The sequence below is a fragment of the Chlorocebus sabaeus genome, unplaced genomic scaffold (genome assembly GCF_047675955.1).
Source record: "Chlorocebus sabaeus isolate Y175 unplaced genomic scaffold, mChlSab1.0.hap1 unalloc_scaffold_135, whole genome shotgun sequence".
Classification (NCBI taxonomy): Eukaryota; Metazoa; Chordata; class Mammalia; order Primates; family Cercopithecidae; genus Chlorocebus; species Chlorocebus sabaeus.
Genome location: NW_027327135.1, coordinates 593,981 through 608,173, shown reverse-complemented (window position 1 = coordinate 608,173; position 14,193 = coordinate 593,981). Strand labels below are relative to the sequence as shown.

Here is a 14,193-nt window from a genome sequence, read left to right as displayed (position 1 = left end):
AGCTATTGTTGTTAAAAATCTTTCTAATACTTCATTTCAAAATTAGCTTTTATTACACTGTCTTCCCTATTCTACCAAGACTCTAGAAAACAAAACCATTATAAATTCCAATTCTATCTTATAGGAAGTTAGAAATACACATGTTTCTTCAAAGGATTCTACATGTTTCCTTGGTGATATCCTTTTCATGCCCCATGCTACTGCCCACAATAGGAAATGCTTTTCCAACCCCACAAAACTCAACCCAACCCAACCCAACTCAACCCAACCCAACCCAAGGGCCCTGAGACAGGCCCCTAACGAATCGTCTACCAACTCCTGAGACAGGCTTGCCCTAATGAATCATCTGCAAACTCCATCTTCCATTAAAAACAGTACCGAAAATGAGCATATTACTGCTTTTTAAAAATTGCTGTAGAGCGGACAGTGTTCAGTTCTGTGAATTTCGGCACAAATATTCCCATAATCATCATCACACAAACAGAACAGTCCAGCAGCCCCAAACCCACTCACGGGGCCTCATAAGCATACCCTCCCATTCCCAGCAACCACCGTCTCCATGTTCTCCCATCCTCCGGGTCTGTCTTTTGCGAGTGTTGTGGCAAAACACTCGCAAAATCATGATTTCCTAGGCATCGTGCTTGGAGGTGCACCCAGGGTGTCCTGTGATCAACAGCCAGGCCTCGGGGCTGCTGGGTGTTTATTATTCCACGTATGGCTGTGGCACATTGTAACCTGTTTTGGGCAACTATAGACAGCGCTATTAACATCTGGGCACAGTTTTTCTTAAACATCAGCTTCTGTTTCTCTAGGGTAAATACCCAGGATTGGGGTCACCAGGCCCCACGTTTGTGTGAGTTCAGTTTTGCACTTCTGTGATTCTTCAGTTACCTCAGGCCATCTGGGTGTACATACGTGCAAGTCACAGGGGATGCGATGGCTTGGCTTGGGCTCACAGGCCTGACGACTATAGTCTTTACTTTTAAGGTGTGGGGTAAGATCATATAATTCCCAACTAAGCTCCTGATGCTGTGTGTGGCAACCAGCAACAGCACGTTTCATTCCTGGATTACATTTGACTCAAGAGTCCACAGTGAGAACGATTTCTGGTGAATGAAACACCAGGCAGGAGGGTGATTCCGCTGGGCAGCTCTTCACACACAGCCCAGGAGCTGGGGGAAGAGGAAGAGGCCCATGCGTGTCCACCATGCTCACGTCCCCTTGGAATGCCCCCCACTCCTAGAGGCCCGGACCCAAGGGAAACCTGACCTGAAAATGGGCAAACCCTCACTTTGGCAGAGGGACAGGGACTCGGGGCCACAACTTGACCTCAGAGCAACACAAGTGCAGACACAGCACCCCAGAACACCCCACCCAAATTCAAGGAGGAAAACCAACGCCCCGCCCCCTTGCGGAAACCCCCGGCTGCTGCAGCAGACGCCTGCCAGCGTGTGCAGCCTCTCCCGTCCCACGTTCCGGGCTCAACACCTGTGCCTCAGCCCTGGCACTCCTCGCCACACCCACAGGTGTTCCAGGAGGGGCACGTCCCAAGATCTCCACAGCACCAAAGCCTGCAAGGCAAAGGGGCTGCTCCCTCCAGCAGGAGTCCAGTAGCACACACTGCACCAGTGACAAGGCGTGAGAATTCTCCCCTCAGTCTCCAAGTCTCCAGTCTGTTGCCCGCCAGGGTCTTCTGCCAACTGCGAGGCCCAAGCTGGGAGGCACATTTGGTTCTCACCATTTCCCTTGTCAAGATCAATACTGCAAACATATCCAATTCATCCTGTCACTAAAAATGAAATAATCTGCCATCTCCATCACAGATGACGCAATCAGGTTTCCATACCGGGTTTTTTTTTTTTTTTTTTTTTTTTTTTTTTTTTCTATTTTGAGATGGAGTTTCTGCTCTGTCGCCCAGGGTGGAGTGCAGTGACGCGATCTCGGCTCACTGCATCCTCTGCCTCCCGGGTACAAGTGATTCTCCTGCCTCAGCCTCCCAAGTAGCTGGGATTACAGGTACCTGTCACCATGCCAGGCTAATTTTCATATTTTCAGTACAGACGGGGTTTCATCATGTTGGCCAGGCTGGTCTGGAACTCCTAACCTCAGGGGATCCACCTGCCTCCTCCTCTCACAGTGCTGGAATTGCAGGCGTAAGCCACCACGCCCAACCATAACTGGTGTAATTTCTAAGCCACTCTCTCACACCCACTCCCATTTTTTTTTTTTTAAAGAACCAGCTATATGGCTATATTTTTTCCAAGAGAATCAGTTACCCATTTGAAGTACAAATAAAACACCGTGTTTAAAAACCAAAAATGCCCATTTGCACAGAAGTCTCCAAATACCTAGTCGATTTGAGCCTTGAGAATAACATCTAGCTGTTGGCTGAATACAACTTCCCTTTCCATCTGTCTGCCTGTGAGTTAGACACAAGGACAAAGCCACGAGCTAGGGACATAAAGGCAGGAACCAACAAGGCAGCCGAGACTCCAAATAAAACCTCGAAGGACCAACACAAATGCACCACACCCTGTACGCCCTCCTCTCCTTCCTTTTCCAAATTTCAGAGGATGAAACAGGGACCTCCTCAGACGTCCCATGATGCAGGCAGCCAGACGGGAAAGCCGCGGCAGCCTGAATGAGGTGACCGGGAAATCACATTCCACAAACAGAAATTCTCCATGTGCTTTACATCCTCTGTCTCTGAAGAACTATGCCAGGCTAACAGTGGCTAGAAAACCGCCTTCAAGTGTCATTTCCCATTTCAAGCAAAGAAAACAGTGGTGGGCCGTGAGAGAAAAACATAGCCATGTGTTCTGGGGTATTAAATAAGTTTTTTTTCTGTCATAAACATATAATTTTATATTCTCAGATTTCTGTACAATTGATATGCTTCCTAATTAGCAGACATAGTAATAAAAAGTGAATTCCAAGTGTAAGATCAGAGGACCCGTTCACATGGCTTCAGGTTCTGCTACTGTGCTTCAACTTAGGAAAGTGGTTCTGTGCGTTGGTAACAAGGCCTGAGAGTCTGTGTGTGAGTCTGTGTGGCTGTAATCAGGGTTCGTGTTGGCTCCGTAGCAGAGGATGTTACACTGTTACGTTATCTTCTACAAAAAATCCTGAAAAAACGAAGGCTGAATAGACATACACACCCTCCCAAAATAATCCAAATGTCCACCGATATGAAAAACAGATGAATTACAGTTTCCATCATGGAATATTCCTCAGCAGTGAAAACAAACTATAGCCACAGGTACCAACTAGGATAAAGAAAACCTTTTAAACAAGTTTAAAGTCAACTGACTAGGCGGAATTCCTCGATTACAGGCGTCTGCTACAAAATGGTCTTGTTCTGAATCCTGTGATGTAGAATGATAGTTAGCAACCCTGTTTCAGGGCATATCTAGAAAAAAGCAAAATAATGACTACACAATTTTAAATTCTTTGTAAATTATAACTATTACTATGAAAATTCTAAAAATGTGAAAATCTTCCCAAATGTTATTGGACAAGCTTCAAAATAAATACCCTGGCCTTGTCACACCCACAGATGTGCCAAAATAAATGAAAATATAGCCCAAGTTAGTAGAATCGAAACCTGAAGATGTACGAGCCATCCCTGCCTCGCTATCTATACATCGTGTAGAAATTTAAGAGCAGGTAGTGACACTGCAATGCAAGGCTCAAACCAACTGGGTATTTGGAAACTTCTATGCAAATTGGCATTTTCGGTTTTTAAACACGGTGTTATTTGTACTTCAAACAGGTAACTGTTTGGTTCCCTTGGAAAAAATATAGCCATAAACCTAGTCTTAAAAAAAAAAAAAAATACGGGAGTGGGTATGAGAGAGAGTAGCTTAGAAATTTTAAAAGTATTGGCAGGGAGCAGTGGCTCATGCCTGTAATCCCAGCACTTTGAGAGGCAGGCCCCACGGGGCCTTTGAGGACACCGGTCTCCTCTGCTGCCTTCCTCCTGGACTGATCCCACAACATTCACTGGGTTTCCACCCCTGTCTCATTCAACATCCCAATGGTGGTCTTCATCCTCATCTGGGGCTCAGCTCTGCCCCAATTTCCTAAATCTTTGCCTTCAGAGCCTGAAAATACCCACGCCCAGGGTCACCCTAAGTCCACGTTTACCCCAGAGAGTCCCAATTTTATGTTTTCCCACCATCGCCTTAGTGATAATTTATCCTGTCAATTCCAACTGCCTTCACACCTCACCCCTGCTGTCTCCCAGCAGACCCCACTCAGATGCACATGCCTCAGACCCCACACCCTGGTCTGTGCATGCTGCCCTGCTCTGCCCATGTAGGGACCACCTCTCTTTCTTGAGGAATCAGCTGGCGATCATCTCCTTGTGGAGGGCTGCCCTGACTTCCAACTCTCTCCAGCAAAGGCAGAAGCCATCCTTGGTACTTCCCCAAAACTCAAGCCAAGTATGAAGATGGTGCAGATGCTAGCTGTGCCTGGGATGCCATGGGCAGTATCCCCACATGCTCTGTACGTGGCCCGGGGCACCACCTGAACACAACAAGTGCTGAAGAAATGAAACTGACGTGCGCTGACCTCTGATAGGGCCCCCTTCACCAAACACATCTGTCTCCCCTCTGGACAGTAAAATCCACGACACGGAGGGCTTGTCTCACTCATCTTCAAACTCCCAGGGTCACCCTGGTAGGTAAAGGGGACTCAAATGTCTTCTGAAGGAAGCGACTGGTTAGCTGCCGAGTTAAAGGGCCTCTGAAATTCAGAGCTCTGCATAGGAGTCCAGCACACTTTATTATGAATGACCCCAACCACGGCAGAAGTGGCCGTGGAACCAGTGCTAACCAATTCAGGGTTTGTTCACTGTTTCTCAGTTCATTATCACAACTCATTCTCACAGAGCAGCCACGCACAGATCCTCAGACGTCTACACAGAGTGGGACGATGGCGCCGAGTCACGTCAACGTCCTGTTGCAGACTGGGAGACACCGGTCAGACACGGTCCCAGGCAGAGCACAGATCTCGCGTTAAATTGGCTCCGTGTAAACAGCACTCCCTGAGGCCCTTTCCTATCTGCACAGCTTCTACAAATTCAACTCTCGCACCTGACACCTAAGAATACTGCACACCCCCATGTGAAACCCCCATTTACCTCCCAAATGACTTGGCATGGCCGAGTACAAAAAATTTCAACATAAGGGAACTGGAGGGCATGTGCGGCTTTCTCGAGTCCCTGCTGCCTCCTAATGGGGGGCCCAATGCTTCACACCCCGAGTGAAAGGCGGGTCTCTTCAGCCCCCCGGCTTTGACCTGGAGCTAATCAGCATTAACTAATTTCACTTTCCAGGACGAACTTCAAAGGCCTGCAAAGCCAGAGAAGGGAGAGGAGATGGAACACGCCCTCACCTCAGACCTGCTGCAAGCACGTACTTCTCAGATGCATCCCAAGGTGCACAGCGTGTCCGTTGCCTGTTTCACATCCATCGACCTGCAGGTCTTCTATGTGGCATCAACCTCCTGAGCACTGGAAACAAGAGGAATAATGGCAAGTCCCCTCTGCAGCAAAGGTGAGGAAAAGGGACCCAACGCAATGGAACTTTCCTTTTTCTGACAGTCTCAAAACAGAAGGAAAATGCTGTACAGCCAACTTCCCCTCACACAGGTTTATTTACCTGTGACTCAGAGGCCATGACAGACAACTTCAGGTTCTCACCGATTCCTATTTTCCCCATCCAGGAAGCCTTGGTTTTTAATATCATACAAACTTGCCATTTTTAGGCCAAAAACAGCAAATACTGGCAGTGTCCTACAGTTCAACCGAATAAAATATGATCATGGCCTTTTGTGAAACCATGAAGAAAATGTGGATATCTCAATATGTGTTTCCAGACTGGCTTTGTTCCTGAAGCACTAACTCTGTTCACTCAGGATTTTAGACACTGAAGAATAAGCATCAGTATCCCACCAAGAAAACCAACAGGATGAAATAATTTTGCATCCACCTTGGAGCCTTTTTAGGACAAGGCAGGACACAAACTTTTAAAAAGCTGCAGTTGTCCCTCTGTATACACAGGGACATGGATTCCAGAACACCCCCCGAGTTTACCCAAATCTACGTATCCACAGGACTCGGCGGCCACCCTATGAAACCGCATGTAGGAAACGTCAGCCTTTCACAAAGCCAGGTTTTTTCAGTAAGGGTTGGTTGGAAAATAATTAACATAAGTGATCCTTCGAAGCTCAAAACCCATGTTGTTCAGGGTCAGCTGCATTTATTACTTGTGTCATATCTGAGGCCTGAAAGCCATCATTCTCGATACCTTAACGTGATGGTTAACAAACTAACTGTTCTGATTAGAAAGAGGAAAAAGCTTATTTTTAAGCTGACAATGAGAGTGGATGTGCTACGGTGAACGGAGAACAGACCTAAGCAAGCACCAAGGCTGGGGTGACTACCTGTGCTCAGACCCACCAGGGCGTGTTCCTCCATCTCCCTCTGCTGAAAGGGATAACTGCTTCTCCTCCACGAGTAAAGGGCCTTTTTTAAATATTCACACGAGAAGTGCTATGAAAAGCTGAAAGGTCACAGATAATATTTTTAAAAATAAACATTATCGTAAGCATTTAACAAGCCCATTATGATTTAAAAAAAAAATGATAGTAAGTTCTTGGGTGTGGTGGCTCATGGCCGTAATCCCAGCACTTTGGGTGGCCGAGGTGGGTGCATCACCTGAGGTCGAGAGTTTAAGACCAGCCTGGCCAACATGGTGAAACCCCGTCTCTAACAAAAATACGAAAATTAGCCAGGCATGGTGGCAGACGCCTATAGCCCCAGTTACTTGGGAGGCTGAGGGAGGAGAATCACTTCAACCCGGGAGGGAGAGTTTGCAATCAGCCAAGATCATGTCATTGCACTTCAGCCTGGGCATTGAGTGTGAAACTCCATCACAAAAAGAAAAAAAAATTATAAAGTTTTCCTTCTAAAGAACCTATCATTCAGCCACCGAGGTTTACTATAGCTACTTATTCAACCATGAGATACACCACAGGAGATATAGGCGAACAGGACAGAGTTCTTCTCTGAAAGAAGGCTGCACCCTCAACAGAAGGGAGGCGCACACTCCGAATGGAATCGGCATAGGGAACAGATGCTGCTGCAGGTGGAAATGGCTGCACAGAGCACCCGCTCAAGTGTCTGAGAAACAAGGAGCCGTTGATGCCATCACCTTCCATACCTGAGCTGGGGTAGTGGGGAGCCTGTCATCACCACCACCACCACCACCGGGACAAAGAGCCCCAGAACCACACAACGAGCTTACAAACTCACCGAGGCGATGACCGAGCAATGTGCGTGGAGTGATGCGAACAAGCAGACATCAGGGCCACGCGTGGCGTTGGTTTTGTGCATCAACCTGAGCGTGCCCAGGGTGCCCAGATGGCTGGTTCTGCATTATTTCTGTGAGATGCATGTTTGCCTCTGGACTGAGTTGGAGACCCATCCTGGCCAGTGTGGGGAACACCACCTCATCCACCCAGGGCCCGAGTAAAACAGCAAGGCGGGGAAAACTGGGTTCACTCCACCTTTCTGGCTGATGGGCCAGTGACATTTGTCTTCTGCAGCCCGTGCTCCTGGGTCTCAGCTCCTCAGACCCGGGTGGGATCTGCACCCTCCGCTTCTCAAGTCTTCAAGCCACACCCTCCCAGGATTCTAGCTTGCAGGCTGTGGGTCCTGGGGCTTCTTGGACTCTGTAGCCCCTGCAACAGCCCTCCCGCTGGAGACACAGGCACACCCGGCTGGCTGTCTCCCTGGAGAGCCCTGACCAGAAGCCGCCCCTAAAAGTGGTCTTCAGAGTTTCTTTCTAGCCCTAAGATCCTAGCGCCCCTCCTACAATTCTAGGCGGAAAGGTGAATGGAGACCAATGGACAGAGTTGTGTGCGAGGACACGCCAGGGAGCAGCACTGGGCAGGAGGGCACTAACACTCACTAAGCAAAGAATCAATGTTGCTTGCCACAAAAATGAGAATCGTCAAGATTTCCTCAAACAGAAATGAGTTTGTTTCATGATTTGCTCTTAATACATAAGAAAGCATAAAAGTAGGCCTATTAACAATTACATAAGTCTTTAGAGGCCCTTGAACTACTTCTGTCCCTTTGTGTTTTCATACAAAATAAGCCTGAGGTTAAGGAGAATAACATCACTGGCCACAACTGGGGCCACGTGAGGACACAGCTTACACCCCCTGAGGTCCCTGGGTGCCCCGAGTCCTTCCCTTGCTATTCCAACAATGAAGATGCCAGGAAAGGAGTCGGAGAGCCGGGGATGGAGCAATACTCACCCACGGAGGCGAAGGCCAACAGCGGCCACCACCGAGGACCTCCTTTCCCACCCTGAGGGCAGCTCACCCAGGGAAACGAAGGCTGACACCGGCCACCACTGAGGGCCTCAAGGGCTCTCCCCACCCTGAAGGCGGCTGTGATCACATTTCTCATCGCACCAAGAGACCCGTGTATTGAGCACAAACCTTTTCAACCTTCGAATGAATAAGGAATCACAACACAGACATTCCCTCAATCCAAATGGCCAGCCCACAAAACAGACACGTAATCAAACATGTTTCCTGTGGGAAAATCAGTCAGTCCCTGGGGCCTCGCGCCAGGGATGAGGGAGCAACATGAGGAGATGCCGCAGCCCCAGCCTGGCTCTTCCCTCTACAGCTCCTTTTCCCTCCTCTTCCCACCACCCCTTCCCACCCCCTCCTAGCCTCAGAGGCTCCTTCCTCAAATTCTCTCCCCTTGATGAAGTCATTCATGCCCAAAATACAAGGCAAAGTCATGGGGGCTCAAGAGAAAATCCATACCGTGGCTCGCGTTTTAGATTCTCATAAGTTTGAGAATAACCAAGCAAGAATCTTTGGCATCTGAATGTGGTCTGAATTCATCTGAGCTCAATGTCTGGCACTGGCCCGGAGTGGATCATGGGTGTTTTGGACATCTTCGTAACTCTACACCAATTATTTTGAAACACACTAGCAGAATAGAACCATGTGAATAGCTACTTCACAGTTAAAAGTAGGAAAAGACTCCAAAAGTTGCCCTCAAGGAACATCCTTCCCACGAGGTGTTTCTGCATCGGGCCCTTCAGGCACAGACAAGGCCCCCGGGCCCAACTTCCTCATCCCTGCATCATAAAGCAGCAAAGACCATGGGGAATAAAGCAAGTGAAGGAGTCAGTCCCACACAAAACGGGCTCCAGAAGCCACAGCCACTCTCCCAGTGTGGGAGCCAAGTTCAGAGACCTGGAAACACCAGCGTTCCCAGGGAGGAGGGCAGAACAAGTCATTTCCCCCTAGTTTAGGGAGACACCACCCCACGTCCTCTGGCCTTAATAGAAGAGAGACTTCACATAAATGATTTCAATGACTCCACCACACACAGAAAGTGGGCTAAGGGCTAACACAGCCATTTAAATGCCTGGCAAAAACACATTAAATGAACACGCAGATAAACAAGGTTCTCCTGTTATCCACGAAATAGTTAGAAACAAATCCAGTAAGCAATCTCTTTGCAATCAAAAGACCAATTCAGAGGTGCAGATTAAAAAGAAACATACAACTGAACCCTTAATACACACCAAGAACCAAGTTCCAAGGAAGTGTTACCACATCACCACCTCCCAGCTGAAGGAAGCAGCACTGGCCACTGACCAGCTGTTCACTCGTGGGTCAGTGAATGAATGGCAGTGCCGTCCAGGACAACGATGAGATGTTAACCTGAAAAGGGCAAAATGGCAGAGGCTGGAGGGACCTTCCGGGTAATCCGGCCCCTCAGTGGACAGAGGACCCCCGTAAGGCCACAGAGCCCAGAGCCCCAGTGTGTTCGGGGCAAGCACTCAACTGCAACCCTGATGATGTCCGAACACCTTCTGCCCTTCTGCGTCTCTGCCCCACTAACAGGGAATCCGTGAATGCTAAGGAAATGTAATGCATTTCACAATACATGTAGATTTTTAGCAAATTAAAGATAGTGACAAACTTTGAGAATTAACCAAAATATGGTTCAGTGAATGCCCAAACTCAAAGCTAGTCTCCAAGAGGTGATAATCTGTGTGTGGTGGTTAACGCCTGTAAATCCCAGCAGTTTGGGAGGCTGAGGCAGGAGAATCACTTGAACCTAGAAGGTTGAGGGTGCAGTGAGCAGTCATTGTACTACTGCACCCAACCTGAGAAACAGAGTGAGACTGTCAAAAACAAACAAACAAAAACAAATTAAAGGAGTTCAAATGAATTCACCCATACCCTTTAAATTTTCATTTGGGTACATGGGGTGTTTGAGTTCCTTTTTCCCTTGCAATATATGAATAATCTAATAGTTAAATATAATCTAACAATTAAATGGGAAAATTTAATTATTTTCCCATTTCATTACTTCCTATCTCAGGGAAAAAATTAAAATTATTCCCTGTTTCAGGGAAAAAGCTAAAAATCATTTTAAACCTTCCTTCCACAAAACGGTATACTCAGTCATCTCTATCTGCTTTATCATGCGGAATTCAGCTTCACATGTCTACAATACAGTTTTTGTTAAACAGCGTTTATGTAGACAGGCAAGAGAAAGAAACATTTTGTCTATGTAGAAGCAGCAGAAGACATGTTTTAACAGAAAAGGGAGAAGATACCACCGTGTGAATCTGGAAATTCTGTCCTCATCTTGTCCACACACACAGAAAACACCCAAGCACGTGCCTAGTGTCCAACAGGAGCACAGAAAGGACAGGGATCACTCCAGTTGTTTAATGACCAGCCCCCACATGTCACCGCCACATAACAAAATCCGCACGGCAACTTCAGCACGTTTCATTCACGATTCCATGGAAATCAGGCTGAAGAACATACAGATGTTTTGCCCACATTTAAAAATCCAAGTGTGGGACTCATAGAAATAAAACACATTATGGGTTCGCTTAACTTTTCCAAATTTTTACTTGGAGAAACCTATAAAGTTCTTGTCAGTTACATCCTTAGTTTTTCAATAATTTTTAAATGCAAAGGTCGGGCAAGACTGGTAAAGGGGTACACACATATGGCCCGGTGCGGTGGCTCACACCTATAATCCCAGCACTTTGGGAGGCCGAGGTGGGCAGATCACGAGGTCAGGAAACCGAGACCATCCTGGCTAACACGGTGAAACCCCGTCTCTACTAAAAATACAATTAGCCAGGCGTGGTGGCAGGTGCCTGTAGTCCCAGCTACTCGGGAGGCTGAGGCTGGAGAATGGCATGAACCTGGGAGGCAGAGCTTGCAGTGAGCTGAGATTGTACCACCACACTCCAGCGTGGGTGACAGAGGGAAACTGTCTCAAACAAAAAAAAAAAAAAGGAAGTACACACACTCATCCATTCTTCTCTCAGAGAGATGGGCCCTATTTTAAGATTCCAGATGTAAATGTGGTTCTCACCCTGCCTTTGAGAGGATGGGCTGTGTTTTAAGGGTGAACACACTTTCCTCCATGCACCAACGATGCACCATGGGGGACAGTGCTGCCACCTCCTGCCCAGTCTCTGCTCAGGGTGGGGCAAAGGGAGCTCATTTGTCTCCCGTGTACACCATCAACAGGCCAGGTGCTCAGAAGAGGGCTTTCAGGACTAGCTGTAGGCATTCGTTAACAGGGCAGGCAGGGCCACGTGGGTGTGGCGGTTTGATTCCGGAGCTCTGCTGAGACACGGAACCTTCCAGGGAGGCGTGGAGCGCCAGCACCGTGTCTTCGCTCCACTCGCCTGTCTCCGGAGCGGGCCACAGTGGAGACTCCCCCTACGTTGCATGATGCAGGCCTCCACCGTCAGGCCGTGACGCCGGGGATGCAGTCTTTCTCCGGGCTTTCGCTCGGCCCTTCCGCGCGGAAGTGAACGCGACCTACACACCTGCGTGTGTGAGCCTATGATGGCAACGGCGACAACCACGGGCTCGGCCTCCTTCGCGGAGAGAGGGCCCGGAAACCTCAAGACTCTCACGGGGGGGTCCAGTTCCATACTCCACTCCACCCTTCCGGGCTGGCTTCTGCCTGCTGAAAACGCCCTTGGAGCCCCGAGAGCGGCTTCCAGTGCCCGCAGAAACCCTGGAGAGGCCCAGAGAGCCAGCCCCCGAAGCCCGCTCCCCGCCCCCGGCCCCCTCCCCCCTCTCCCCACCCCACTCCCCACTTCCCGGGCTTCTCCGGCCCCACCCACACCCAGGCCACAGTGACCTGGGCCCTGTGGGTCCCGGCTTCCGAGGGCGGGCAGGCGCTGGGCTCCTCAGGCATTCCTGAAGGGGTGGAGCCTGTGGGCCTTTATAAGGGCCGCTGGCCGGCTGGGCCGGCCTCCTGGCTGGACCTGCTCGCCCTGCACAGGCCGACTGAGGGGCACGGGAGCCCGCCGGCCTCTCTCTGCCCGTGTCTGTCGGCGGAATTCCGGCCGGGTCTCCCCGCGATGGCTCTCCCGACACCTGGCGACGGCGCCCTCCCGGCGGAGGCCCGAGGACGAGGACGGCGAAGGAGACTCGTTTGGACCCCGAGCCAGAGGGAGGCCCTGCGAGCCTGCTTCGAGCGGAACCCGTACCCGGGCATCGCCACCCGGGAAGAGCTGGCCCGGGCCATCGGCATTCCGGAGCCCAGGCTCCAGATTTGGTTTCAGAACGAGAGATCACGCCAGCTGAGGCAGCACCGGCGGGAATCTCGGCCCTGGCCGGGGAAACGTGGCCCGCAGGAAGGCAGGCGAAAGCGGACCGCCGTCACCCGGTCCCAGACCGCCCTGCTCCTGCGAGCCTTCCAGCAGGATCGCTTTCCGGGCATCGCCACCCGGGAAGAGCTGGCCAGAGAGACGGGCCTCCCGGAGTCCCGGATTCAGATTTGGTTTCAGAACCGGAGGGCCAGGCACCCAGGCCAGGGTGCCGGGGCAGCGGCGCACGCAGGCGGCCTGTGCGACGCGGCCCCCGGCGGGGGTCCCCCCGCTCCCTCGCCGGTGGCCTTCGCCCACCCCGGGGCGTGGGGGACGGGGCTTCCCGCGTCCCACGTGCCCTGCGCGCCCTGGACGCTCCCACCGGGGGCTTTCGTGAGCCAGGGAGCAGGGGCCGTCTCCCCGCTGCAGCCCAGCCAGGCCGCGCAGGCAGCAGGGGTCCCCCATCCAGCCCCGGCAGGCGGGGATTGGGAATTTTCCTACGCTGCCCTGGCGACTCCGGAAGGGGCGCTCTCCCACCCTCAGACTCCCCGGGGGTGGCCTCCGAGCCCGAGCCAATGGCGGGGGGAGGAGGACCCGCAGCACCACAGCCTGCCGGGCCCTTGCTCGGTGGGACAGCCTGGGCCCGCCGGAGCTGAGCCGCAGGGCCAGGGTGTGGTCGCACCGCCCACGTCCCAGGGGAGTCCGTGGTGGGGCTGGGGCCAGTGGCCCCAGGTCGCCGGGGCGGCGTGGGAGCCCCAAGTCGGGGCAGCTCCGCCTCCGGGTCCCGCGCCCCCGGAGGAGGCCTCCGCGGGGCGGGAGCAGATGCAAGCCATCCGGGCGCCCTCCCCGCCGCTCCAGGAGCCTGGGCGCTGGTCTGCACTCCCCTCCAGCCTGCTGGCTGAGCTCCTGGAGACCCCCGAGTTTCTGCAGCAGGCGCAACCTTTGCTAGAAACGGGGGCCCCGACGGAGCTGCAGGACGTGGGAGAGCCCGCTTTGCTGGAACCGCTACTCCTCAGCGAGGAGGAATACCGGGCTCTGCTGGAGGAGCTTTAGGACCCGGGGTTGGGACGGGATCGGGGGCGGGGCGGTGGCCTCCCTTTGGCGGTGGGCACCGGGCTCGGTGTGGAGAGGCCTGTTTTCCCTCCGGGCTGACCAGCCTGGCATTCCTGCCTTCCGGGTCTGGGCGCGGCGCGGCGGCGGCGGCGGCGGCGGCGGCGGCCAGAGACTCCACACCGAGGAGAGCTGAGCATCCCGGGGACTCCAGAGCCGGCCCAGGTTCCAGGAGGGGGACGGTCTACTGCGCATGCGCGGGTGTGCGGGCAGCGGCCTAGGCTCTGGGAGCGGCCCCTGCAGAGCTCTCATGCTTTTCCACCACCCGACCCCGCTTGATCCCCCACCCCACTCTCCAGCACAGCGCGCGCGCACCCGCGCGCGCACACGCACACCCCCACACACCCCCCGACACACCCACACAACCACACACCCACACACCCAAACACACCACCCCCAC

General features: G+C 52.0%; 1 protein-coding gene and 1 long non-coding RNA gene across 2 annotated transcripts in view; one reads left to right on the top strand and one right to left on the bottom strand.

Annotated features, from left to right (window-relative positions):
• Positions 1-5,740, bottom strand: part of LOC140711039 (uncharacterized) — a 70,956-nt gene extending 65,216 nt beyond the window's left edge. Inside the window, exon 1 of the long non-coding RNA XR_012092187.1 lies at positions 5,401-5,740. This is a non-coding gene — a long non-coding RNA (uncharacterized lncRNA). The remainder of the gene's footprint in view (positions 1-5,400) is intronic.
• A 6,715-nt stretch (positions 5,741-12,455) lies between these two features.
• On the top strand, positions 12,456-13,736 carry LOC119623054 (double homeobox protein 4C-like). Its single transcript, XM_073013989.1, has one exon. The coding sequence runs from the start codon at positions 12,456-12,458 to the stop codon at positions 13,734-13,736; it is 1,281 nt and encodes a 426-aa protein (XP_072870090.1).
• The last annotated feature ends 457 nt before the right edge of the window (positions 13,737-14,193 follow it).